General features: G+C 44.1%; 1 protein-coding gene across 1 annotated transcript in view; it reads right to left on the bottom strand.

The window, feature by feature from the left end:
* The window catches only part of FRMPD1 (FERM and PDZ domain containing 1), a 508177-nt gene that overhangs the window by 212935 nt on the left and 269159 nt on the right, over positions 1-26083 (bottom strand). The window contains exon 2 of the mRNA XM_073549674.1: positions 13961-14065. Within this exon, the coding sequence (XP_073405775.1) occupies positions 13961-14061 (101 nt within the window). The 5' untranslated portion in view covers positions 14062-14065. The remainder of the gene's footprint in view (positions 1-13960; positions 14066-26083) is intronic.

The following is a 26083-nucleotide window of genomic DNA, read 5'->3' as shown; positions in this document are numbered from 1 at the left end:
GATGTTAAAGACTTTGTAGCATCTTGCCCGTCCTGTGCCCAGAACAAGATACCCAGACAACCACCCTCCGGTCTTCTGTTCCCGCTTCCCATTCCGTCGGCTCCATGGCAGCACATAGCCATGGATTTCATTACTGATCTGCCTTGTTCTTCCGGTTGTACTGTGGTCTTGGTGGTTGTAGACCGATTTTCAAAGATGGCTCACTTCATTCCTCTTCCAGGACTACCCTCTGCTCCTGACTTGGCGAAGATCTTCATTTCCCATATCTTCAGGATTCACGGCTTCCCCCAGCACATCGTGTCGGATAGAGGGGTCCAATTCACCTCCCGGTTCTGGAGAGCTCTATGCGGACTCATGAAAGTGTCATTGGATTTCTCTTCCGCCTATCACCCCCAAACCAATGGGCAGGTGGAACGTACCAACCAGATCCATACATCCTATCTCCGGCATTTTTCTAATGCTCATCAGAATGACTGGGTCGGTCTACTTCCTTGGGCTGAGTTCGCCTACAATAATCACTCCAGTGAATCGTCTACCAAGTCTCCTTTCTTCATCGTCTTTGGACAGCATCTCAATGTGCCTCTACCGGTACTTCCTGTCTCGGGGGTACCTGCTGCCGATTCTCAGTCTGTGGAGTTCTCCAGGGTATGGCAGGAGACCAAAACCGCTCTCGAGAAAGCACGGGACAGAATGAAATTACACGCTGACAAGAGGCGCCTGGACGTTCCTCCATTTCTCCCTGGTGACAAGGTGTGGCTCTCCACCAAATACGTCCGCCTTAAGGTACCATCTTACAAACTGGGTCCCCGTTACATTGGTCCTTTTGAGGTCCTCAGGCGGATTAATGATGTTGCTTACAAATTGAAGCTGCCTCCTTCACTCCGTATTCCCAATTCCTTCCATGTGTCTCTCCTAAAACCTGTGGTTCTTAACCGATTTCATCCTTCTCCAGGCCACACACCCCAGCCTGTTGGTTTTGGGGATGAGTTTGAGGTGAATGACATTTTGGCCATGAAGAAGGTAAGAGGGAGAACCATGTTCCTGGTCGATTGGAAGGGTTTTGGCCCCGAGGAGAGGTCATGGGAACCCAGGGAGAATATCCACGCACCCCAGATTTTGTCTAAGTTCCTCTCCAGTTTTAGAAAGAGGGGGCGTAAAGGGGGGGGCACTGTCACGCCGTGCTCACCTGGGGGCGGGACCTCTGTCCCGACGTCATCTCTTCCGGAGCTGCGGTCACTCCGGGGGTCCCGTAGGGTGCGCACGCGCAGCTCCCGTCCCCGGGCCTCCTCCTACATGTCACGTTTGCGCTTGTGCGCTCCTGTCAGTGCTGTATAGGGCTCGGTCCTCTCTATGGTAATGGAGGACCTGACCCGGAACCTGTAGTGGTCATGTGCTTTCTGGCTAGGTCCTGACCCGGAACCAGTAGTAGTCATGTGCTATATCAGACGACCTCCCCCTAGGGGAGGTGCCTGATTATTGTTGTGCTCCTGGCTTGGTCTGCCGTGTCCCTGCCTGGCTGTGCGCTGTACTCAGGTCCTCTGCCTTGCACTCTGTTGTGCCTCTTGGCACACGCTCTGAATCTGCACTCTGCTTTGTACTTGGTTGTGTCTCCTGGCACACGCTCTGACCCTGTGTTCTGTCTCGTACTCGGTTGTGCCTCCTGGCACATGCTCTGACACTGTACTCTGTCTCATACTCGGTTGTGCCTCCTGGCACACGCTCTTACCCTGTACTCTGTCTTATACTCAGTCGTGCCTCCTGGCACACACTCTGATTCCGTGCTCTGTCTTATACTCAGTTGTGCCTCTGGGCACACACTCTGATCCTGTACTCAGTCTCTTACTCTGTTACACCTCCTGGCACACCTGCTGCCTGACTCAGTGCTCTGACGTGCTCCTTGCACACTTCCTGCTTCACTCACACCCGGACGAACGAAGTCTCTGTATACCACGTGTTCCTGTGTCCACACTTTACACGTTCCTGCAGACACTCTCACCCACTCGTGTCTCCTGTGAGCCGGCCGCCTGGTGCCAGCAGTCGTGGTGCCTCACCCCCTGGGGCTTGCCCCTGACACTCCCTGTATAGGGGGTGGTCTTCACTAGGTCAGCTCGCCCTGGGAGGGTTGGTGTCACGACCCAGAGGGTCCACTCCAGGAGTCGTCACAGTGTGGAAAACGCAGTACATCTGGTCATGGTCATAAAAATCTATAATATTTAGAATTCGCTAAGCATCTGAACCTAGACAGGGAAGGTAGTCTTTATTCTTCGCCAGATTCAACTTTTTTGTGACGTACAGGCTGGGGGAAATGAATTTTAAGGCGGATGCCTTATCCTGTTGCTTTCCTGGGGGCAGAGATAATTGTGAATCAGTAATTATACTACAGAATGGAGTAGTTATTGCAGCTTTAAGTTCTGACCTTGAAAAAGAGTTTGTAGATGCTCAGAGGGATGCCCCTGTCCTGTCCGAGTCCTTTAGGTAAACTGTTCATACCTGTGACTCTACATCTTAAAGTTATAAGTGAACATCATAGAATCATAGAATCATAAAATTTCTTCTGCTATCTCCTTCAGTACTCTGGGGTGTAATTCATCTGGACCTGGAGACTTGAATTCATTTAGGTTAGCTAAGTGTTTCCTCACTATCTTTCTGTTTATAGATATCCTGGATTCTTCTATTCCCTTAATAGGACAGTGAAGAACAGTTGATGTTACATTTCCTTTCTGAGAGAAAGCAGATGCAAAATAGGAATTTAAAAGTTCAGCCTTCTCAACATCCTGTCTTACCATTTCATCATTTTCATCCTGTAAAAATCCTATAGCATCTTTGACTTTTCTTTTACTTTTGACATATTCCCAAAATCCTTTATTATTGCTTTTGACATCTCTTGCAAGCCTCAATTCATTTTCAGCTTTAGATAATCTGATTTGTGCCCTGCAGGTTCTGCAGACAGCATTATATTCTTCTTTAGATATGCCTCCCTCTTTCCATTTTATAAACATTTTTTTCTTCCTTTTTAGCATGTGCTTAAGTTCTGTGTTCATCCATCCTGGTTTCCTTAAATGCTTCCTATTCTTCCCTCTTTTCGGAATTGTTAACAACTGTGCTTTGAGAATTTCATTTTTCAAGATTTCCCATCCTTCCTGGACATTTTTGTCTTTAAGGATATCCAGCCATTGGATCCCTCCAATTCTCTTTCTGAATCCCTTAAAATCTGCCTTTCTGAAATCTAACCTTGACGTCTGAGACTTCACAGGTCTTCCGCTTCTAGTTATCCAAAATCTAAAATAGCATGGTCGCTACCTCCTAGGGTCCCAGCCACATTTACCTCCTCAACCATTTCCTCCCTGTTTATAAGGATTAGATCCAAGGTAGCAGTTCCCCTTGTTTTCTCCCCTACCTTTTGGAGGATAAAGTTGTCAGCAAGAGAGGATAAGAATTTCCTTGACCTGTTAGTTTTGCCTGAGAGAGATTCCCAACAAATGTCTGGATAGTTGAAATTTCCCATGACAACTATGTCAGATTTTTTGGAGAACTTGGCCATTTGATGCATAAAGAGTTCATCCATGTCTTCAGTTTGCACAGGCGGCCTGTAGTAAATGCCTACAATGGTGTCCTTTCCATTGTTCTGTCCTTGTATTCTTACCCAAACAGTTTCCACAGAACTCCCAGTCTCTGAAGCTTCAATCTCTGTGCAGATATACGCGTTTCTAACATACAATGCGGCACCTCCTCCTCGTTTATCAAGTCTGTTTCTTGCAAATAAGTTGTATCCTTCTAGTCTTGTATTCCAATCATGTGTATTGTCCCACCAAGTTTCAGTGATTCCAATGACATCATATTTCTTTTCCTGTGTTAGTAGTTCCAGTTCTCCTTGTTTGTTGCCCATGCTTTGTGCATTAGTATAGAAACATTTTAGTTTGTGATAGGTTTCTCTTTCTCCAATATTTTTATTAATTAGATTCTTTTGACTTTGTTCTTCCTTTCCACTTCTAATAGCAGAGTTCTCAATAGCATTTGTCAGGTGTATGGCTTTTTCTGGTCTTTTGCTTCCCTTCCCATGTTGTTCTAGTTTAAAGCTCTCCTTACAAGTGTAGCAAGGCGACTTCCAAATACATGCTTTCCAGTCTTCGTAAGGTGCACCCCATCTCTAGCAAGTAGTCCATCGTATAAGTAGTTCACTCCATGATCCAGAAATCCAAATCTTTGCTGACGGCACCATCGATGTAGCCAGTTGTTCACCTGCAGAATCTTATTCCACCTCCTTGTTCCATGGCCATCCACTGGGAGGATGGAAGAGAAGACCACCTGCGCTCCCAGTTCTTTCACTTTCTTGCCTAAGTCTTCAAAGTCTCTGCAGATGGTTTCCAGGTCGTTTCTTGCTGTGTCATTTGTCCCCACATGTAGTAGCAGGAATGGGTAGGAATCTGTAGGTCTGAAGAGTCCTGATATCCTGTCAGACACATCTTTAATTTTTGCACCTGGAAGACAGCACATTTCTCTTGAAGTTATATCCGGTCTGCAGATAGCGGCTTCTGTTCCTCTCAACAGGGAATCCCCCATGACCACCACTCTCCGTTTCTTCTTCACAACATTTTTCTTTCTCCATCCAGGAGGACTTTGAGGGCGTACAAGGTTGCTGTTTGTGGGCAAAGTCTTATCCTGATGTATTTCTTCATCGTTTTCCTGCGTGAGAGCCTGGTACTGGTTCCTGAGAAGTATGGGTGCTGACTGCCTCCTGATCCTCCTGCTTCTCTTGGTCACATGTCTCCATTCCTCTGTTTCTTCAGGTGCACTTCGAATTTCTTCTCTTTCTGTAACATGAAGAGATAATTCTGCTCTGTCCAAGAACTCTTCACCTTCCTTAATGATCTTCAACGTAGCTCTTCGAGATTTTGCAACTTTTCCTCCAACAGGGACACAAGCTTGCATTTGTGGCATGTGAAGTTTGGCTTTTCCACTGGTAAGTCTGTGAACATGTAGCAAGAAATGCAGCTCACCAAATGGCTCCTGGCCTCATCATAATTCGGTTTTAGTCGGACACCCTGGAAGTAAAGCATTTTTGGTGGTCTGGGGTTCATCAGAATGTTTGGGAGTATCTAGCTGCCTATACTGTGTGTACGTTCTAAGACTTCTCATACTCGTTTGTCTTGGTGTCTCCAACCTTTGGTAATTCCAAGTAAACCTTGGAATGATTTATCAGTAGATATCATTACTGACTTACCAGTATCTGCAGGGGATTCCTACCATTATTGTTTCTTACCGGGGGTGCCATTTTTTTCAAAATTTTGGAAAGCGTTTTGCATTTGGTTGGGGATTTATCTGTCCAATGGACAAACTGAACACGTTAACCAGAATCTTGAGACTTAGCTTAGGTGTTTTGGGTCTGAGAATCAGGAGGATTGGGTTACTTACTTGCATCTAACTGAATTTGCTGTCAATAACCATTCTCATGAGTCCACTGATAAGTCCCCATTCTTCGGGACCTAAGAGTTTCATTCTCAGTTCAACTCTTTTAATAGGAATCGTTCCTCAGGAAGATCTGAAGAAGAATATTTTTAATAATCTATTATGTCTGTTTGGCAAGGGGTTCTCAATAATTTGAAGAATATGGGGTCCAAAAGTGTGGTTGATCCAAGATGGGTGGTGGATCCGGACCTATGTGTAAGGTGAATTATTGTGGTTGTCCTTGAAGATAATTAAGTTGAAGGCTCCCTCTTGGAAACTGGTTTATAAGATTGTGACCGTCGTCAATGCTGTAGCATTTTGCCTTGCTTTGCCACTTACTTTTTGGATTCATAATGTGACTTATTGTTTTTTTGCTCAAAAAGAAGTTGCGTCCTCTGAACCATCACCACTACCTCCAACTCTGGTCACAGTTGATGGGAATTTAGAGTTTCAGAAAGCTAAGATCATGGCTTCTCACTTGGTTCATCTGTCTCTTCAGAATCTGGTACACTAGAAGGGTTATTAGAAGGGTTACTATAAGGTTGAGCTGAAGAGAGGATGTGGTTATCATCATCTGACATCCATTCGGTTAGGTTGGTCCGGTCCTTTCACATGGCACACCTTGATAAACCCGGCCCTTAGGTTCCAGAGGTCCTTCTTAGAAGGGGAGGTACCGGTGAGGTTTGCCACAATAGAGAGGAGCCACAAGACTGCAGCGTCTGGGTTCTCATACTCCTGCACTGAAAGAAGCATTTTTCACTCATATTAAACAATGCAGGTTTCTTTCAGCGGTGCAGGGGAAAAACGGTTCAGTTTGGAGTCTTTCTAGCTTCCTGCTTGGAGGATCTCAGCAGTGCATTATGCATTACCAGCCACTACCCTCTCCTATATATTCTCACCTCTGGCAATCTGGATTGCCATTGTTAAGTCTTGTACTGCCTGGTGAAGGAGTGGAGGGCTGTTCGGTTGATGAGTTTTGGAGAGTTGTTCTGTGACTGTTGCTAGGTGTTTCAGCTGTGTGCAATTCCCCCATCCTCTCCTATTTAGTTTCCCTACCTTTTCTACCCTGTGTTCCCTTTGGTTGTCTGTGAGTGCATATTTGTATGATTGCTATATTCATTTATCCCTGTACGTCCTTCCTTGCTTGTCTGGTTTGTGTATGTACATTGTGAGAAAGTGACCCCTGTTACAGCTAGGGGGCACAGTATGTGCTCCTCAGGATATGCATGGAAGCGTATCTATGAAGGTGAGACAGTGACTGGCAAGTAAATGGTCAGTATGTGTCGCAGAGGAGATCCTCTGTGCTGTAAGCCCGAAATGTTGTTGTTCTGGGACTTGTAGTTCCACAAGTGTTTGTTTACTTATAAGGGGGGCTTATTGGGTTAGTCAGAGAGCTGGGCAGGACTGACTAACCACACATACACCATCCACATATGGGGGTGGTTACAGTTGCATAATGTGACCAGGGTTTGGGTCACATGGTCTGTGATGTAAGGTCCTGGAAGGCCTGTGTGTTGGAAGGTCCTAGGAGTGGACGACTTCCTGAAGAGCACATGCAGAGGCAGTGTATGTGCAGAGTCTGTGAAGGCACTGTGTTGGGGAAGCTACCATCCTTCTGAGGGTCTGGACTGTCAGGAGTACCCTGGTCACAATGACGGTGATCCCAGTGAGGCAGCTTCCCCAGGAGTGAGGACTGACTAGGAGTCAGTGTGTGGAGCAGGAGCTCCAGGAAGGTAAATCCAGAAAGGGGGTTATAATAATGGCAGAGAAGTATCTGCCATTAGAACAGACAGTTGGTATTTGTTGTGTTCCATGGACGTTAATGAACTGTGCGGAATGCAGTCACCCACGGTAACGGGTTGAAGTGAGAAGTTCAGTGTGTTTAGTGACTGCGAGTTAAGCCTTGAATTGTGAAGTGTAATGGACTATGCGTGGTGCACTTTATGATGGTCAAATAAACCGAAATAAGACTGTTTTGTGAGAAAAACATGCCTGTGTGCTTTAATCCTGTTGCCAAGCGAGTGTCCCCCAACACATGCATTAAGCGCTATCTTACAACATACACTGTTCCTCCCTGCACTGGGTGGGTGAGGGGACAGATGAGGGCTGATTCAGTAGTACAGCAAGGTACGTGGCCCCAGCATCTTCACCATCAGAAATAACCTGGAGAGCAGGGATATCTAGGGTGCCCCTAGTGTCAGGGACAGGGAAGGAGACTCTGATATTTGGCAACAGAATCGAAACAGGCGGATACTGCTGAAAATAATGTCTGACAGAGCACAATATGACGACTGCATCATTAACATGAATGACCCTGTCAGCGCAAATGTTTGAATCCCATTTTCCAGAGGTTTAGATATAAGTCTCAACTGAGCCCCTGACAGTATGCTGAAACGCAATGTGAACAAAGCAATACACTAATTGTGCTTGTTGATAATAGCATTTCTGGTTTGTTCCTTTCTTGCCATTGTGAACAAAGAACAGGCAATAAAATTGCTCTTTCAAGCATCAAAGTTACCATTTATATGCTTATTACAGTTATGTGACAAAGTGGGACAGGTGTGTCTAATTTCTATTTAATCACAAGGTAACCTGATTTTGTCCTTTGTTTCTAACTGAACAAGTGTGCTATTAATTGTGCCCTGACATTGTTTTCGATTTTGTATCCATTTTATCCTGCCAAGTTTTTATTTAGTTTTTTTCAAGTTTTGTGTTTTGCTGTATTAAACATACTAGGTTATATATCCAGGCAGTTTTAAAAGAACACATTGCTTCACTTTATCTTACATGGTGTACTTACATTTCAATAACAATATGTTTACCATAACCGTGTAAAACATCAGTTGGCAATCATGCAGTATTTACATATTGAAAATAAAGGGGCAATTCATTAAGGTGCTTACTCCAGAAATCTGGGGTAAACACCTCGATAAGTTGCAATATTTTTGCAGTTCGGCACAATAATATTGTGACTTTTGGCATTTACACGCCAGTTACGCCAATATGAGCATGGCATGGGTAGGATATGGACAAAGTGGGTCAAGTTTATCATAAGTTACGCCACTGAAGTGTCATAATTTACTCCAGAAATATACACCAGCCCCCACTGGTGCACATTTCTGGTGACGGTACAAGCTGGATAACAGATGCACATGATTCCTTAAGTGGCAAATTAATCAGGTCACAGTCTACTCCAGCAAGTGCCTCATAATGACTGTAGCATAGCGTTATGCCAGTCTTAATGAATTTTCCCCAAAGTCTACTCCATGTACAATATGTAAACTGCTGTTTTGTATGTGGTGTATTTTCTTCTTTTAATTTTTTTTATATGTAATGAATAAATCTTTTCTATCATTTTTAATTATTGGTCTGATGTACGATGATTATACTGTTTCTTACATTTTTGGAAGTAAACAACCTTAGCATTAGTGATATGAGTTTAGGTATAGGTTATTACTAGAGATGAGCGACTTTTCCTTTTCTTGGGTCAAGTCGGGCTTCATAAAACCCGACTTTTGCAAAAGTCGGGTCGAACGCAATCGGCAGATTATCGTGAAAAGTCAGAGGCCGACTGAAACACGAAACCCAATGCAAGTCAATGGGGAAGAAAAGTCGGCAGTGAGGTAGGGGGTAGGGCTGGCTCCAGATTTTCGTGGGCCCAGGGCCAAAGAGTGTCACTGGGCTCCTTTAACACATGCCACAATTCATGATCCTCTGATACGGCATAGAAATAGCGGTATGGTGCAATGAAAAATACTTGACTTCTTACATCACATGACTGATATCCATTTTAAATTCTCCAATAGCTCCAAAAATGGACAGTATATTACTCCATACAGTATTATGGCCACCGCATAGTGTGCCATACAGAGTAATGAGGCCCATATATTTCTCCATACAGAATCATTGGTCCCATATAATGTTCGATACAGTATATGATGAGCTCCACATAATGCTACAGTATATGTTGGTCCCCATGGATGAAGCTCCACTGTCTTATGGGCCCAAATAATGCTCCATATATAATGGGCCCCATTTCTAATGCTCCAGTGTATAATGGGCCCTGTAAATGCTGCTCCAGTGTCTGATGTCCACCTTTGGAATGCTCCAGCATATGATGGGCCTCACGGATGATGCTCTATTGTACGATTGGTCCAAATAATGCCCCATATATTAGCTGCCCCATTTACAATGCTCCAGTATATGATGGCCCCATGGATGATGCTCCAGTGTCTTATAGGCCCAAATAATGCTCCATATATAATGGGACCCATTTCTAATGCTCCAGTGTATAATGGGCCCTGTAAATGCTGCTCCAGTGTCTGATGTCCACCTTTGGAATGCTCCAGTGTATGGTGGGCCCCATATATCATTCTCCAGAGTATAGTGCTCCCCAAAAATTGCTCCCAACCTTTAAAACAATTAAATAAGTCTACTCGCTAGGAAATCCCTGTACTCTGGACTCCTCGTCGTCCCCATCTTCCATCTCTCTGCACTTGGACTATTTAGGCAGAGGGCATACAGACATGATGTTATCGCGCTCTCTGACCAGAATGTCACTGTCAGGAAACGCGGAAGACGTCACGGCGGTGGAGCGGGGAGAGGTAAGTATTTCAACTTTGCAAGTGCTGTGATCCTGAGCAAGCAGGGGGGCCCAATCATTGGCGACAGCACTGGCACAAGGACCCTCATAGTACGGCGGTGTGTCTGGTGGCGGGGGCCAGGCCCTCCCACCGGCAGGGACACTTTTGCGTACTATGAGGGGCCCTGTGCCGGTGCCATCGCCCATGAGTATGCCCCCCCACCTGCTCAAGGAACCTGCACTTTCATCTGCACCTTCCTCTTTGTCACCATGTAAGGTGGTATAGTCACATTCTGGCTGTGTAGAGTGCGAGGGGAATGTAGTGGTCTGGGTCAACGTACCAGCAGAATCATCTAGCAGTGGCTGGGCATCAGTGCACTTGTGGCGCCCCCAGGAGTACGGTCGCCACAGTGGCATTACCTTCCTCCTATTGAGTGTGATGTCATGCTTGGGAGCATCGAAGGATCTCTCTAGCAGTTAAACCAACACACAACACAGTTCCAACTCCAGGCCAACAGGGAGAGCTCTGAACCTGACTGCTGAGGAGCTGCTCTCTGTGGTCGGGAGGAGGGAAGTTAGGGCAGTCTGTGAAGGGAAGGGGAAGTGTGTAGACATGAGAAGGGGAGCTGGAGGATGAGCAGAGTTAAGGCTCACTCCTAGCTGGAGCGCATGGTCCGGATTCCGGTCTCCGAGTTTGTAGGGACACTGACGGTCCTGCAGCAGAAACCGGAGGAAGTAGCAGCTGTAAATGCTCTGTTCCCAACTAAGGCTCTTAGGCCCCAGCAGCGACGTGTGTGAGCCAGAAGGAAAAGGCTACGGCTGCCTGCCAAACGAGAAAGTTCCAAAAGAGAGTCAACAGTGGGCACTTCAGTGAGCTCAGTACTGCGAGTACCTCACATAAGCGCTAGAACGGAGGCCACACTACCTATCTGCAGAGAGAGAATTCCTAATTTACTTCCAGGCTGACCAACTCCTTCTCCATTTGTACTCTGGGTCCTGGACGGCACTTACCAAGTACAGGTAAAGGAACTGCACGACTGTCTGTCATCTTTCTCCTGCGCCTGGCACACGGCTCTGCTACATCCTGCACTGCACACCATCTACCAACTCTTTCATCTGCCCTGCGACTACGGCCCTACCTGTACAGGGCTTCTACATCTTAGCTGCACCACAACATCTGTCCCAGAGAAGCGACACTGCAGCGCTGGTCAATCTGATCAGAAACCACAGGTGGCGTCACGTATCATTCACCTATAAACGTTATTCACCCCTTTGCATGGAGGCCCAGGGCCACGGACCTGGTCACCACCACCGTGACACATCCCTCTGAGACACCGGCCCGGTACCGATTAACCCCACTGCCCTGGCTGGTGACCCACACTCCATGTCAGATTCATTTTGGACTGGGGAATTCACGATTTGACTTGATAACCCAGGCATGGTATGTGAAAAGAGCTCCATAGAATAATCTGTAGTGTGGCCTGCCACATCCTTCACTTTTGGTAGGGGTGAAGGACACAAGGAAAGGTGTTGTTCCTGACCAGGAACCTCCACTGACGACTCAGTGCTTTTATTTTTTGAAGCTTCAGAAGAGGAGGCGATAGAGCTGGAGGCTGTGTCAGCAATGTAAGCCAAAACTTGTTCCTGAAGCTCCGGCTTTAAAAGCGGTTTACCTACTCCTAGAAAAGGGAGCCTTCAAGGCCTTGTGGAGCCAGACGATGACGCAGGCTAAACACCTCCTGCCTTAGGTGCTATTGTGCTTTTGCCACTACCAGCAGATGCACCACCACCACCATCAGTACCAGCTGGCAACCCCCGCCCACTTCCACGGCCTCTTCCACCATACTTCCTCATTTTTGGGAAAAGTACCCAAAATACCACCAGCTATATGGCACTGTAAAACAAGGTACAAGGTGTATATAGTATTGAGGAGAATTTGAATCTCCCTAGAGATTTTAGGAGGCTGAACTATTATCTCAGGCCCACTATAGATTACACCTCAATTTAACAGGCTGAAATTGGCTGGTGTATGACAAGGTACAAGGTGTATATAGTATTGGGGAGAATTTGAATCTCCCTAGAGATTTTAGGAGGCTGAACTATTATCTCAGGCCCACTATAGATTACACCTCAATGTAACAGGCTGAAATTGGCTGGTGTATGACAAGGTACAAGGTGTATATAGTATTGGGGAGAATTTGAATCACCCTAGAGATTTTAGGAGTCTGAACTATTATCTCAGGCCCACTATAGATTACACCTCAATTTAACAGGCTGAAATAGGCTTGTGTATGAGAAGGTACAAGGTGTATATAGTATTGGGGAGAATTTGAAGCTCCCTAGAGATTTTAAGAGGCTGACAATGATGCTCTCACTCCAAGTATAAAGTATAGCATGGCACTACTACAAGGTGCACAAGTAGGTTACCCAGATCCAAGTGAATAATAAAGTAGCTTGGCACTCAACTGAATGGACGCCCAGGGCTAGCAGCGGATACTGCGTCCAGGTCCATACGCCTAGGCACTACACCTGCACGTGTTCATGTAACCTGATCTACTGATACAAGACTGTTAAAGCGTCTCAGGCATTAACCTCTTAGGATTATAAGAAATTTATTTTTCTCTAACATTAATTGGTTCAAGTATCAAAAGATATTAACCCATACCCACCAGCAGACTGACGAAGGCCAATTGTAGGCCGAAACGTCCTTTGTGACTGCCACAATAAAAACTTATTTTCAAAAAGGATCATTCAGTTGAGTGCCAAGTTACTTTATTACTCACTCCAAGTATGGCAGCAGGCAGCCTAATAAGCAGGACTGCTGCATACAAAAGTGTGGAAAAATGAACGCTTGGAAACTGTGCAGAAAAGAGGAAGAAAAGTATTTTTGCTTTTAAAAAAGCAGTTTGCACCGCAGTGTGCAAACAGCAATGTAGCTATCAGGGAGCCTTATAAGGCAGCCTAATAACCAACAGAGCTGATGCACAAAAATAGAGCCTCCCCTGTCACTGCACACAAACTGTTGTGTTGTACAGTTGAAATCGCTACCAGCAGAAGCAGTGTTTTTTTTCTTCCTCCCTGCCTAACGCTCTCCCTTATTCAGAACCAGCAGCAGCAACCTCTCCCTATGCTATGATCGGCAGAAGTAAGATGGCGGTCGGCGTGCACGCCCATTTATAGCTCCTGTGACGCCACACAAAGCAAGCCAATCACTTGCATGCCCTTCTCAAAGATGGTGGTGACCGCTGCCCATGTCATCGCGTTGCCCACAGTGTGCGTCCTCCATCATTGGCTGAAAAAGGGCGCTGGAAGCATAATTTGAAACGTGACTTTGGTGCTCTGGTCGCCGACCTCATGGCCAACCTCACGCTATGGTCGGGTTTCGTTTCATGAAAACCAACTTCAGCGAAAGTTGGCGACTTATGAATTTGACCGACCCGTTTCACTTAACTCTAGTTATTACTTATTAACACATGGTTATGAGCAGATTTCGATTGAGTTAACATAGCGTTTGCAACTATGTTAAGTGACCCCATCGATACTTATGTCTGAAACCCCGTAAAATAGGATTTGGGAACATGCACCAATGGGAACATTGTCTATCATGATGCAGAGAGAATTACAGTGTGCATTGTCGTGTAATTTACACCTGTATAAGCCTAGTTGAGGCGGGCAGCAAGATGTAGTCGACATCTTTTTACCCGCATCCAATAGGCGCCCAAATCACGGTTTGCGTAGGAGCAAACACTATGTGAACCCAACCTTAGAAAATTGGCTTTGGAATAGTAGGTGTTAAACAGGGTATGCTGCTGGTTGCCAGAAATACCATGCAATGAAATGTACCATACATCTCTGTTGTACATCCGAATGTAGAGCAGGTTGTCTTTAAAGCAAGTCAGTAAATAAATAAAAAAAAGATAATACTAAGCTTACCGGGATGAACTGTCTCGTGACCGGCGTAGCCATCTCACTACCATCTGTTCTATTCTATGTCCTTTGCGTGTCTGGAATAGATGATCTTCTGGGTTCTCCATTTACCTGAATAGAGTTGAAATAAGTGAATGAGTATGCTGAACAAGTGTTTTAACAGGTAAAAGTAAGAGCCACCTTGGGGAAAAAGAAGTAAAAAAAGTTCACATCATCTCTCTGGATTCATAGAAGAATTTTGCTTTACAATGATGTTTAAGGCAACCATCCATATAGTGGTAAAGATACTGGTTAGGGCTCATACTCACTTGCGAGAGACTCGCACGATTCTCGTGCAAGTCTCTCGCATGAAAACCTGGCACTGCCACCTTGGACCGGAGCGTGCGGCTACATGTATTTCAATGCAGCCACACGCTTCGGTCCCAGTGCCAGAAGCAGTGCCAGGTTTTCATGCGAGAGACTCGCACGAGAATCGTGCGAGTCTCTCGCAAGTGAGTATGAGCCCTTAGAATCATGACATTAAAAATATGTATTGCAAGCAAAAAAGGAGAATATATTCAACTGTATTAACCCTTTATGGATTTGGACATTTTTCTTTTTGTTTTATTTATGTTCCAAAACTCATATCTTTTTATTTTTTTTTCTATCAACACAGCTACATTAGACTTGTGATAGTTGTGAATGACACCATTCATTTTACGAATAACAATGTACCGAAAAAGGGAAACAAAATTCCATATATAAAAAAGTCATTTTTGTTTGTGTAGCCATTTTCAGAGCCGTATAACTTATTTATTTTTTCATCAATGGAGCGGAATGAGGGGTTGTTTTTTGTGCACTGAACTCTAGTTTTTATTGATAACATTTTGGGGTTATGTATGACGTGGAGTACTGTGACTGGAAAAAAAGGCAATTCTGTTATTTAGATTTTTCTTTTCCATTTTGGGTTTTAAGGAACGTTTTAAGCAATTTTATAATTTGATAGATCGGACATCACAATACTAATTATGTTTATTTTTCCTTTTTATTTATTAATTTCTTTGTTTTTGAATAGGGGTGGATAATTTAAACTTCTATAGTTTTTTTAATTATTAAAACTTTTTTTAATTGTTAGTTTATTTTTTTCATAGGGTACATAAACCTGTGATTATTATTTGAACTCTCATACTATATTCTCAAATGGTACATTATATTGGTATACTATAATACTAAGGTATTGCAGTATATAGTACGGTATATTGTAGGTCTCTGTTGATTCTTTTTAGGCTTTAATAAATGTTGCCAAGAAGAGAGGCGGTAACAACTGTCGTTACACATTATTGTCTTTAATGTCCCAGACAGAGCAAGTCTCCAGTCTGCAAACAGTTTATTGCTCAAGGCTCAGTTTTTACATCGAATGCCACATGGTCTTTAATTATAGCTTTCTACCTCGCTCGGCTTTATATAGTATTATGAGAAGTGAGCATTAGCTCTATTAATTTTGGAGCATAATGAATGCATGTGCTATGTAGATGTTATGATTGTTTTTACTAGGCTGAAGGCTGTCTGTCTAGTTCTTTTGCATGGAAAAACAAATCCACAACCCTGTATTTAAATTGATATGAACGTCTGAGTCATAAGCATAAAGCAAATAGCAATAAAAAAACTACATACATTATTAAAATAGATCTCTTAGACCTGATGATACTGGTGTACTTGGTGAAATCTGGTGACAGGGGCATTTATTTAAAAAAATATGCATTAGCAGAAATATTACACTTAACATGAAAAAGACAAATTATGCTCCTCCATCCAAATCTATGTCAAATATAAAAAATAGATACTTTATAATGCAACTGAATCAGCCTTTTATAAAAGTTCCCATATCGAGCACTGAAAGTGCGGCACTTTGGAGAAAATGAACTTTATTCCTCCTAAGAGCCGCCGGCTTTCAGTCATAAAATCACAGCTGACTATCCTGTAAGCAGCTTGGCAGCTATCTCTGCACTGTAGAGCCAACTGTCAAAAGTGGCTCTTGGGTGTACGTACAGCTGCCACTAACTGTATAGTCAGTGGTGACTCTAGCAGCGCCGACACACCTGCATGACTGAAAGCCGGAGACTCCGGGAGAAATAAAGTTCATTTTCTCCTGGTTACATCAGCAAGGCACTTCATAATGGTAATAAACTGACACTCCTGCATGACTGAAAGCCGGCGACTCCGGGAGAAATAAAGTTCATTTTCTCCTGGTTACATCAGCAAGGCACTTCATAATGGTAATAAACTGACACTCCTGCATGACTGAAAGCCGGAGACTCCGGGAGAAATAAAGTTCATTTTCTCCTGGTTACATCAGCAAGGCACTTCATAATGGTAATAAACTGACACTCCTGCATGACTGAAAGCTGGCGACTGAGGGAGAAATAAAGTTCATTTTCTCCTTGTTACATCAGCAAGGCACTTCATAATGCTAATAAACTGTAGAATAACCTTATATAGAGTTATGAGACCTGGCATATTCTTCTTTAATGCCAGTGTTTTCATAGGGGGAAACACAAAACACAAACTCTGCTAAAATGCTCACCTTCAGCATGTTGCTTTTTTTATTGTTATGTGATTACTAGACACTCATGAATAATTTTAATAAGGATATCCTGTAAATACTTATGTGCCAAAAAAAGAGAAAGGTTTTCAAGTAGTGATACCTTTATTGGCCAACCAGAGAAATTATATTTGCAAGCTTTCATGGCTCAGGCGGCCCCTTCATCAGGCTCATTACAAGTACAAGAAGGGTCCGCCTGAGCCCTGAAAGCTTGCAAATATAATTTCTCTGGCTAGCCAATAAAGGTATCACTCCTTGAATACCTTTCTCATTTTTTTGGCACATCAGTATTTACATCGATTTTTCTGGCTAACACGGTACCACGATATTATTTTGTATTGTACATCATAAGGATATCCTGTAAGAACACACCGTTTGCCTTATTGTCTTAGGTCTATAACTTATGCAAACTATTCTGGTGAACTAATAAACAGATTGCATTTGTTTTATTAATCGCTATTCTTCATCTGCGTTTTATAGCTTATGCTCAGACCCAGAGAATGGACTTTATTGTATTCTAATTTTATAATGGAATTTCAGGGAAAAAGAAATCCTTCTATGGTCATTCATAGACAGATTCCATTTCTGTAGTCTCAGAATGATAGTTTTATTTGAGAGTGTATCAGTAAGCAAGATGGCCAAATAGTATTTTTACAATCTTCACAGGATCATCAACAGTTTAATCTACAGAAAAGACTTGGAAACGGTTAATACCAGTCAGCCTAAAACCTCATCATGAGCAGGCATAATGACGGAGCAGCTGCTTCTAGGATCAGTGTATTATGGGACTTTACAGATACCATCTTTAGTGTAAAGAGACACCTGTCCATATTCCATGGTGCGTGTGCTTAATGGCAGCTGAAAATAATAGGAGAAATGTCATAAACTATTACTCTTCTGAGAAACTACAGACTCCTCCTCCAGAGGCAAGGATGTGATGCGAGATGCATACAGAGACATATTTGTGTGTAAACTGTATAATTTTGCCTTATCAGTACAAAAGAGCTTTCATTATATCCGCAACCTCTAATAATAATGATGATATCACTTTGGTCATTTTGTCTCAGTCTACACAGTAAAGCTGATAAGTGAGCTGTAGAAAACAAGTGACAGCCTAACGTGTTTGCTCCAGTGATGGACAGAACAGAACAGCACAATATATCTCATTAAAAATCCAACAGAATTTGACAGACAATTTTATTGTGTTGCAAAAAAGTACCTAGCACTGTTTTGTAACAGAAACCGAAAATTACATTGGCTACGGAAAGTATTCAGACTCGTTTAAATTTTTCACTCTTTGTTTCATTGCAGCTATTTAGTAAATTCAAAATGTTCATTTTTTTCTCATTAATATGCACTCTGCTCCTGATCTTGATTGAAAAAATCCAGAAATGTAGAAATTTTTGCAAATTTATTCAAAAAGAAAACTGAAATATCACATGGTCATAAGTATTCAGACCCTTTGCTCAGTATTGAGTAGGAATGATGCGGGTTTGACTCTCACACGTGGGGTTAATGTCAGGAACCAGTGCTGATGACTGGCATTTCTGGGGTTAAAGGTTGTGATCCCGGTGTAGGCTTACCTGCACACCTGGGGCTATGTTTGCGGCCTCTCCCTGGTTCTGGGAGAGCCTTCTTATAGCCTCAGGATGCTCCCATCCCTGTCAGTTATACTCTTGCCCTGGGCATAGTGTGGGGACCCCTGAGTGTGTTAGTGCTGTGTTCTGGTTACTTGATTCTCTGTGTATGACTCGGTCTGTTCTCTGGATATTGCTTTGGATTCTGCTTGGTACCTTCTATGTCTGTTTGGTTTTGACTGCTGCTTGGCCCTGACTATCCGCTCTGTCTCATCCTTGGTACGTTACGGCTATCTCTGTGTATGACCTCCGTTTTGCCTGACTCTGAGTAATTCTGTATAGTGTCTTTCCATCTCACTAAGCAGGTCACTAAGCCCCGCCCCCTTGCAGTCACATGACCGTAGGTCCCATGTCTGCTTGCTAAACTTCAGCATCCACAGGTCCTGTGGATCTGTACTTTCTGGCTGTACCTGACCCCGGTACCCCTACAGTGCGGGTGAGTCCCTGCTCAGCGGAGGCGCTGACAGGATACACTCAGGACACACGCACTGGCTCAGTGAGCAAGTACAGTGCAGTGTTCCTGACATTATAACTGACCATTAAGTTTTTGGGTTTTTGTTTTTTTTTTTCTCTGCTGAGAAATATGGATCCCATACAATCTCTTGCTGAGCAAATGAAAGATCTGAGTCAGATGTTTCAGGGTTTATCTCTGGAGCAGCAAGCTCTGGCTCGTTCTCAGCAGTAGGTTTCTGAGACAGTGCGGGGGGCTTTAGCTGCTGGGTCTCTGGGGGCTGGGGCGAGTGATGTTGTTTTGGTGTCCCCAGAACCACCTGTTAAACTGCCTGATTTTTTTTCTGGGAACAAAAAGGAGTTCAGGGTCTTCATGGAGGGGTGCAAACTCTTCTTTAGTTTGAGGCCACGTTCCTCTGGGGACAAAAGTCAGAAAGTAGGGGTCATTATGTCTCTGTTAAGAGGGTCCCCACAAGCTTGGGCTTTCTCCCTTCCTCCCACTGCCCCTGAGAGAGTGTCTGTGAATGCGTTTTTTGAGGCCCTCGGGCACATATATGATGAGCCGGACCGAGTGCGATTGGCAGAGGACATGATGATGAGTGTCTGTCAGGGGAAACACTCGGCTGAGTGGTTTTGCACAGAATTCCGTCGCTGGGCCGCAGAGGTCTCTTGGGACGACGCCGCACTCCGAGGACTCTTTCGCAGAGGCTTGTCCCGAGCGGTTACAGGATGCCTTGGCATTACATCCCCCACCTAACTCTCTCGAGGACTCCATGACCCAGGACGTCTGGATGGACCGCAGGCTGCGGGCCAGGGGGGTGATGCAGGCGGATACTCCATTGTTCCCTAGTGGAAAAGAGACTGTTTCTGTACTTATGGACGTAGGGGCTCTCTCCCTGAAGGAAAAGGGAGGAGAGAATAGCAGTTATGCTTCTACTGTGGTAAAACGGGACATTGGAAAAGGGAGTGTCCTGATTGTCCATCCTCAACCCGATCAACGGGAAACGGCTAGGTCTGGGTAGTCAGCGGGGAGACTACTCAGACCCTCAGGTACCCTTTTCCTCATTTTCTAAGGTGTTGCTTCATGTGGAACTGTTAGTGGATGATTGTTGTCTTCCCTCTACAGCTTTCGTGGACTGCGGATCATCCATCAATCTCATTGACTCCCAATTGGTCACATGCTGTAAGATAGGGACAGTTAGACTTAAGGTTCCGATCAAAGTGGTGGCCATTGACTCCTCCCCCCCTCACTAAAGAGGGAATTCTCTTTATGTCTGACTTGTTTTCACTCAAAGTGGGCGCTACCCATGTGGAAAAATTAAGTTGTTTGATTCTGGACACTCTACCAGCAGGATTGGTGTTGGGCATGCCCTGGTTACAACGCCATAACCCAGTCATTAACTGGAAAACAGGGGAGATTGTTCAGTGGGGGGTTAATGATTCGATGTTATGTGATAAGTCTGCACTATTGGTTGAACCTGTTAAATCTGTATCTGTGTCATATGTCGAGCAGGAAGGTATTCCGGAGTACCTGAAAGAATTCGAAGATGTGTTCTCTGAAAGCGAGGCCGAGACGTTGCCGCCACATAGACCCTTTGACTGCGCTATCGAGTTAGTCCTGGGGGCTAAATTGCCTAAAGCCTGTCTGTTTAACCCCTTCACCCCCAAGGGTGGTTTGCACGTTCATGACCGGGCCAATTTTTACAATTCTGACCACTTTACCTTTATGAGGTCATAACTCTGGAACGATTCCATGGATCCCGGTGATTCTGACATTGTTTTCTCGAGACATATTGTACTTCATGTTAGTGGTAAAATTTCACTCAAATAACTTGCGTTTATTTGTGAAAAAAACGGAAATTTGGTGAAAATTTTGAAAATTTTGCAATTTTCCAACTTTGAATTTTTATGCCCTTAAATCACAGAGTTACGGCACACAAAAAACTTGATAACTAACATTTCCCACATGTTTACTTTACATCAGCACAATTTTGGAACCAAAATTTTTTTTTGTTAGGAAGTTATAAGGGTTAAAAGTTGACCAGCGATTTCTCATTTTTACAACACCATTTTATTTTTAGGACCACATCACATTTGAAGCCACTTTGAGGGGTCTATATGATAGAAAATACCCAAAAGTGACACCATTCTAAAAACTGCACCCCTTAAGGTGCTCAAAACCACATTCAAGAAGTTTATTAACCCTTTAGGTGCGTCACAGGAATTTTTTTGAATATTTAAAAAAAAAATGAACATCTAACTTTTTTTCACAAAAAAAATACTTCAGGTTCAATTTTTTTTATTTTACCAAGGGTAACAGGAGAAATTGGACTGCAAAAGTTATTGTGCAATTTGTCGTGAGTACGCTGATATCTGATTTGTGGGGGGGAACGACTGTTTCGTCGCATGGCAGAGCTCAGAATGGAAGGAGCGCCGTTTGACTTTTTCAATGCAAAATTGGCTGGAATTCAGATCGGACGCCAAGTCACGTTTGGAGAGTCCCTGATGTACCTAAACAGTGGAAACCCCCTACAAGTGACCCCATTTTGGAAACTAGACCCCCCAAGGAACTTATCTAGATATGTGGTGAGAACTTTGAACGCACAAGGGCTTTACAGAAGTTTATAACGTACAGCGGTACAATTAAAAAATCATATTTTTTCCACAAAAATGATCTTTTCACCCCAATTTTTATTTTCCCAAGGGTAACAGGACCCTAAAAGATATTGTGCAATTTGTCCTGAGTATGCTGATACCCCACATGTGGGGGTAAACCACTATTTGGGCGCATGGCAGAGCTCGGAAGGGAAGCAGCACCATTTGACGTTTTTGGCTGGAATTGAGATCGGACATCACGTCGCGATTGGAAAACCCCTGATGTACCAAAACAGTGGAAACCCCCCACAAATGACACCATTTTGGAAACTAGACCCCCTAAGGAACTTATCTAGATGTGTGGTGAGAACTTTGAACCCCCAAGGGCTTCACAGAAGTTTATAACATAAAGCCGTACAATTAAAAAATCATATTTTTTCCACAAAAATGATCTTTTCACCCTCAATTCTTATTTTTCCAAGGGTAACAGCACCCTAAAAGTTATTGTGCAATTTGTCCTGAGTACACTGATACCCCACATGTGGGGGTAAACCACTATTTGGGCGCATGGCAGAGCTCGGAAGGGAAGCAGCACCATTTGACGTTTTTGGCTGGAATTGAGATCGGACACCATGTCGCGATTGGAAAACCCCTGATGTACCTAAACAGTGGAAACCCTGCACAAATGACACCATTTTGGAAACTAGACCCCCTAAGGAACTTATCTAGATGTGTGGTGAGCACTTTGAACCCCCAGTGCTTCACAGAAGTTTATAACGCCCGGGCGTGAAAATAAAAAATTCGTATTTTTTCCACAAACATGATCTTTAGTCACTATTTTTTTTATTTTCCCAAGGGTAAGAGGAGAAATTGGACCCCAAAAGTTGTTGTCCAATTTGTCCTGAGTATGCTGATACCCCATTTGTGGGAGAAAACTACTGTATGGGCACACGTCGGGGATTGGAAGGGAAGTAGTGACGTTTTGAAATGCAGACATTGATGGAATGGTCTGCGGGTGTCATGTTGCCATTGGAGAGCCCCTAATGTACCTAAACAGTGGAAACCCCCCACAAATGACCCCATTTTGAAAACTAGACCCCCTAAGGAACTTATCTAGATGTGAGGTGAGCACTTTGAACCCCCAAGGGCTTCACAGAAGTTTATAATGCCAGGGCATGAAAATAAAAAAATCGTATTTTTTCCACAAACATGATCAATTATTCCCCAATTTTTTTATTTTCCCAAGGGTAACAGGAGAAATTGAACCCCAAAAGTTGTTGTCCAATTTGTCCTGAGTAAGCTGACGCCCCATATGTGGGAGAAAACTACTGTATGTACACACGTCGGGGCTCGGAAGGGAAGCAGTGCCATTTTGGAATGCAGACTTTGATGGAATGGTCTGCGGGTGTCATGTGCGTTTGGAGAGCCCCTGATGTACCTAAACTATTGAAACTCCCCACAAGTGACCCCATTTTGGACACTAGACCCCCCCACGGAACTTATCTAGATGTGTGGTGAGCACTTTGAACTCCCAAGTGCTTCACAGAAGTTTATAACGCTCGGACGTGAAAATAAAAAAATCATTTTTTTCCACAAAAATGATATTTTTGCCCCCAATTTTTTATTTTCCTAAGGGTAACAGGAGAAATTGGACCCCAAAAATTGTTTTGCAATTTGTCCTGAGTAGGCTGATACCCTACATGTGGGGGTAAAACACTGTTTGGGCGCATGGCAGAGCTTGGAAGGGAAGGAGCACCATATGACTTTTTCAACTCAGAATTGGCTGGAATTGAGATCAGACGCAATGTTGCATTTGGAGAGCCCCTGATGTGCCCAAACAGTGGAAACCCCCAATTCTAACTCCAACCCGAACCCCAACACACCCCCAACCCTAATCTCAGCCCTAACCCTAGCCCAAACCCAAGCCCTAACCCTAGCCCTAACCCTAACCCTAACCCTAACCCTAACCCTAGCCCTAACCCTAGCCCTAACCCTAACCCTAGCCCTAACCCTAGCCCTAACCCTAATGGAAAAATGGAAATAAATACATTTTTTTAATTTTATTAATTTTCCCTAACTAAGGGGGTGATAACGGGGGGGTTTGATTTACTATTTATGGCGGTTTTTATTTTTGGCAGCTGTCGCACGCTAAAAGATGCTTTTTATTGTAAAAATAGTTTTTGCATCACCACATATTGAGAGCTATAATTTTTCCGTATTTTGACCCACAGAGTCATGTGAGGTCTTATTTTTTGCGGGACGAGTTGACGTTTTTAATTGTACCATTTTCGGGCACGTGACATTTTTTGATCGCTTTTTATTCTGATTTTTGGGACGCAGAATGAACAAAAACCAGCGTTTCATGAATTTCTTTTGGGGGAGTGCGTTTACACCGTTCCGCGTGCGGTAAAATTGATAAAGCGCTTTTATTCTTTGGGTCAGTACGGTTACAGTGATACCTCATTTAGGTCGTTTTTTTATGTTTTGTCGGTTTTATGCAATGAAAACTATTTTATATAAAAAATAATTATTTTTGCATCGCTTTATTCTGCGAGCTATAACTTTTTTATTTTTTTGCTAATGATGCTGTGTGGCAGCTCGTTTTTTGCGGGACAAGATGACGTTTTCAGCGGTACCATGGATATTTATATGCGTCTTTTTGATCGCGCGTTATTACACTTTTTGTTTGGCGGTATGATAATAAATCATTATTTTTTGCTTCGTTTTTTATTTTTATTTTTTAAGGGGTTCACTAAAGGGGTTAACTAATGGGACAGTTTTATAGGGCGGGTCGTTATGGACGCGGAGATACCTAATATGTGTACTTTTATTGTTTTGGGTTTTTTTTATTTTCAAAAAATGAATTTATTGGGGAATATTTATTTTTTTTTTACTAATTTATTTGGCGATTTTTTAAAAATTATTTTTACACTTTTTTTTTATTTTTTTTTTTACTTTATTACATAGTCACAGGTGGGACATCACTGTCCTGTGACAGATCGCTGATCTGTCACATCACAGATCACTGTGACAGATCAGCAATCTGTCACAGGCATTGAAGAAGACTTCCTCTTGCCTGCGCTTTGCAGGCACTGAGGAAGCCAGCTTCCTCCAGGCCCCCGAAGGCCCCCGTCACCATCTTGGATTCAGGGGACTGGAGGAAAGAAGCCCCCCGCAGCAGCGCTGCACATTGCGCTGCCGTGGGGGGCTCAGGGAAGCACGGAGGGAGCCCCCTCCCTGCCGATGCTTCCCTTTAACTCCCGGTACACCGCGATCATGTTTGATCGCGGTGTGCAAGGGGTTAACGTGTCGGGGGCGGTCCGTGACCCCCCTGACACATTGTGCCGGGTGTCAGCTGTGATAATCAGCTGACACCCGGCCGCGATCAACGGCGCTCACCACGTGGACGCCGCTGATCGCGGTAGACGTACTATCCCGTCCATGGGCATAGGGGCCCGGGTCCCATGGACGGGATAGTACGTCGGATGTCAGGAAGGGGTTAATTTATCTGGCCCTGAGCGCTTGGCCATGAAAGATTACATTGCTGAGAGTCTTCGCAAAGGACACATACGTCCCTCAGTCTCACCTGTGGCGGCAGGGTTTTTTTTTGTTAAGAAAAAAGATGGTGGTTTACGTCCCTGCCTCGATTTTCGTGAGCTGAACAATATTACTGTACGAAATACGTACCCCCTTCCGTTGATTCCTGACTTGTGTAACCAACTTTCAGGGGCAAAATGGTTCTCCAAACTGGATCTTCGGGGGGCATATAATTTGATAAGGGTCCGGGAGGGGGATGAATGGAAAACCGCGTTCCTCATGACAGAGGGACTGTTTGAAAATTTAGTCATGCTGTTTGGTCTTACCAATGCCCCAGCCATATTTCAGAATATCATCAACGTGGTATTCTCGGATCTCATTGGTCGTTTTGTTGTCATTTACTTAGACAATATTCTGATATACTCACACAACAGTCAATCTCCTCTGAATCATGTACGAACCGTTCTCCAAAGACTGAGGGAAAATCAACTGTATGCCAAATTGGAGAAATGTGTGTTTTTTGTTCAAGAATTTTCTTTTTTGGGATTAATTGTGTCCTGTGAGGGTTTTCGCATGGACCCCAAGAAGGTGCAGGCCATTGCGGATTGGGTGCAACCCCGAGACCTTAAGGGTCTTCAGCGCTTCTTGGGGTTCGCCAATTATTACCGCAAATTTATTCAGGGGTTTTCACAGGTGGTCAAACCACTCACAGATCTTACTTGTAAAGGTGCGTATGTGAGAAACTGGTCCTCACTCGCAAAAGAGGCCTTTGCGACCCTGAAAAGAAGCTTTATGTCTGCTCCTGTGTTAGTACAGCCAGATCCATCCAAACCATTCGTCTTGGAAGTGGACGCCTCTGAGGTGGGGGTGGGGGCGGTGTTGTCCCAAGGGCGTGCCACTCTAACCAACCTCAGGCCATGTGCTTTCTTTTCCAAGAAGTTCTCTGCTGCGGAAAGAAATTATGACGTAGGCAATAGAGAGCTTCTTGCGGTCAAATTGGCGTTTGAAGAATGGAGGCACTTTTTGGAGGGGGCCAGTCACCCGGTTACAGTGATCACGGATCACAAAAATTTGTCATACATTGAGTCTGCTAAAAGACTAACGCCCAGACAGGCCCGTTGGTCACTTTTTTTTCCCATTTTAAGTTTACGATTACATTTCGTCTAGGGTCTAAGAATGTCAAGGCTGATGCCTTATCGCACAGTTTTCAGCCGGTGTCGCCCCCCTGAGCCACCGTCCTCCATTCTTCACCCTGGGGTTGTGATAGCAGCGGTCTCATCTGAATTGGAACTGGAGATTCAGGGGGTCCAGTCACGGGTCCCGGCGGCC

The sequence above is a fragment of the Dendrobates tinctorius genome, unplaced genomic scaffold (genome assembly GCF_039654945.1).
Source record: "Dendrobates tinctorius isolate UK_male_01 unplaced genomic scaffold, ASM3965494v1 ptg000160l, whole genome shotgun sequence".
Lineage (NCBI taxonomy): Eukaryota > Metazoa > Chordata > Amphibia > Anura > Dendrobatidae > Dendrobates > Dendrobates tinctorius.
The sequence above is the reverse complement of the archived record's forward strand: the minus strand, read 5'-3'. Positions and strand labels throughout refer to the sequence as shown.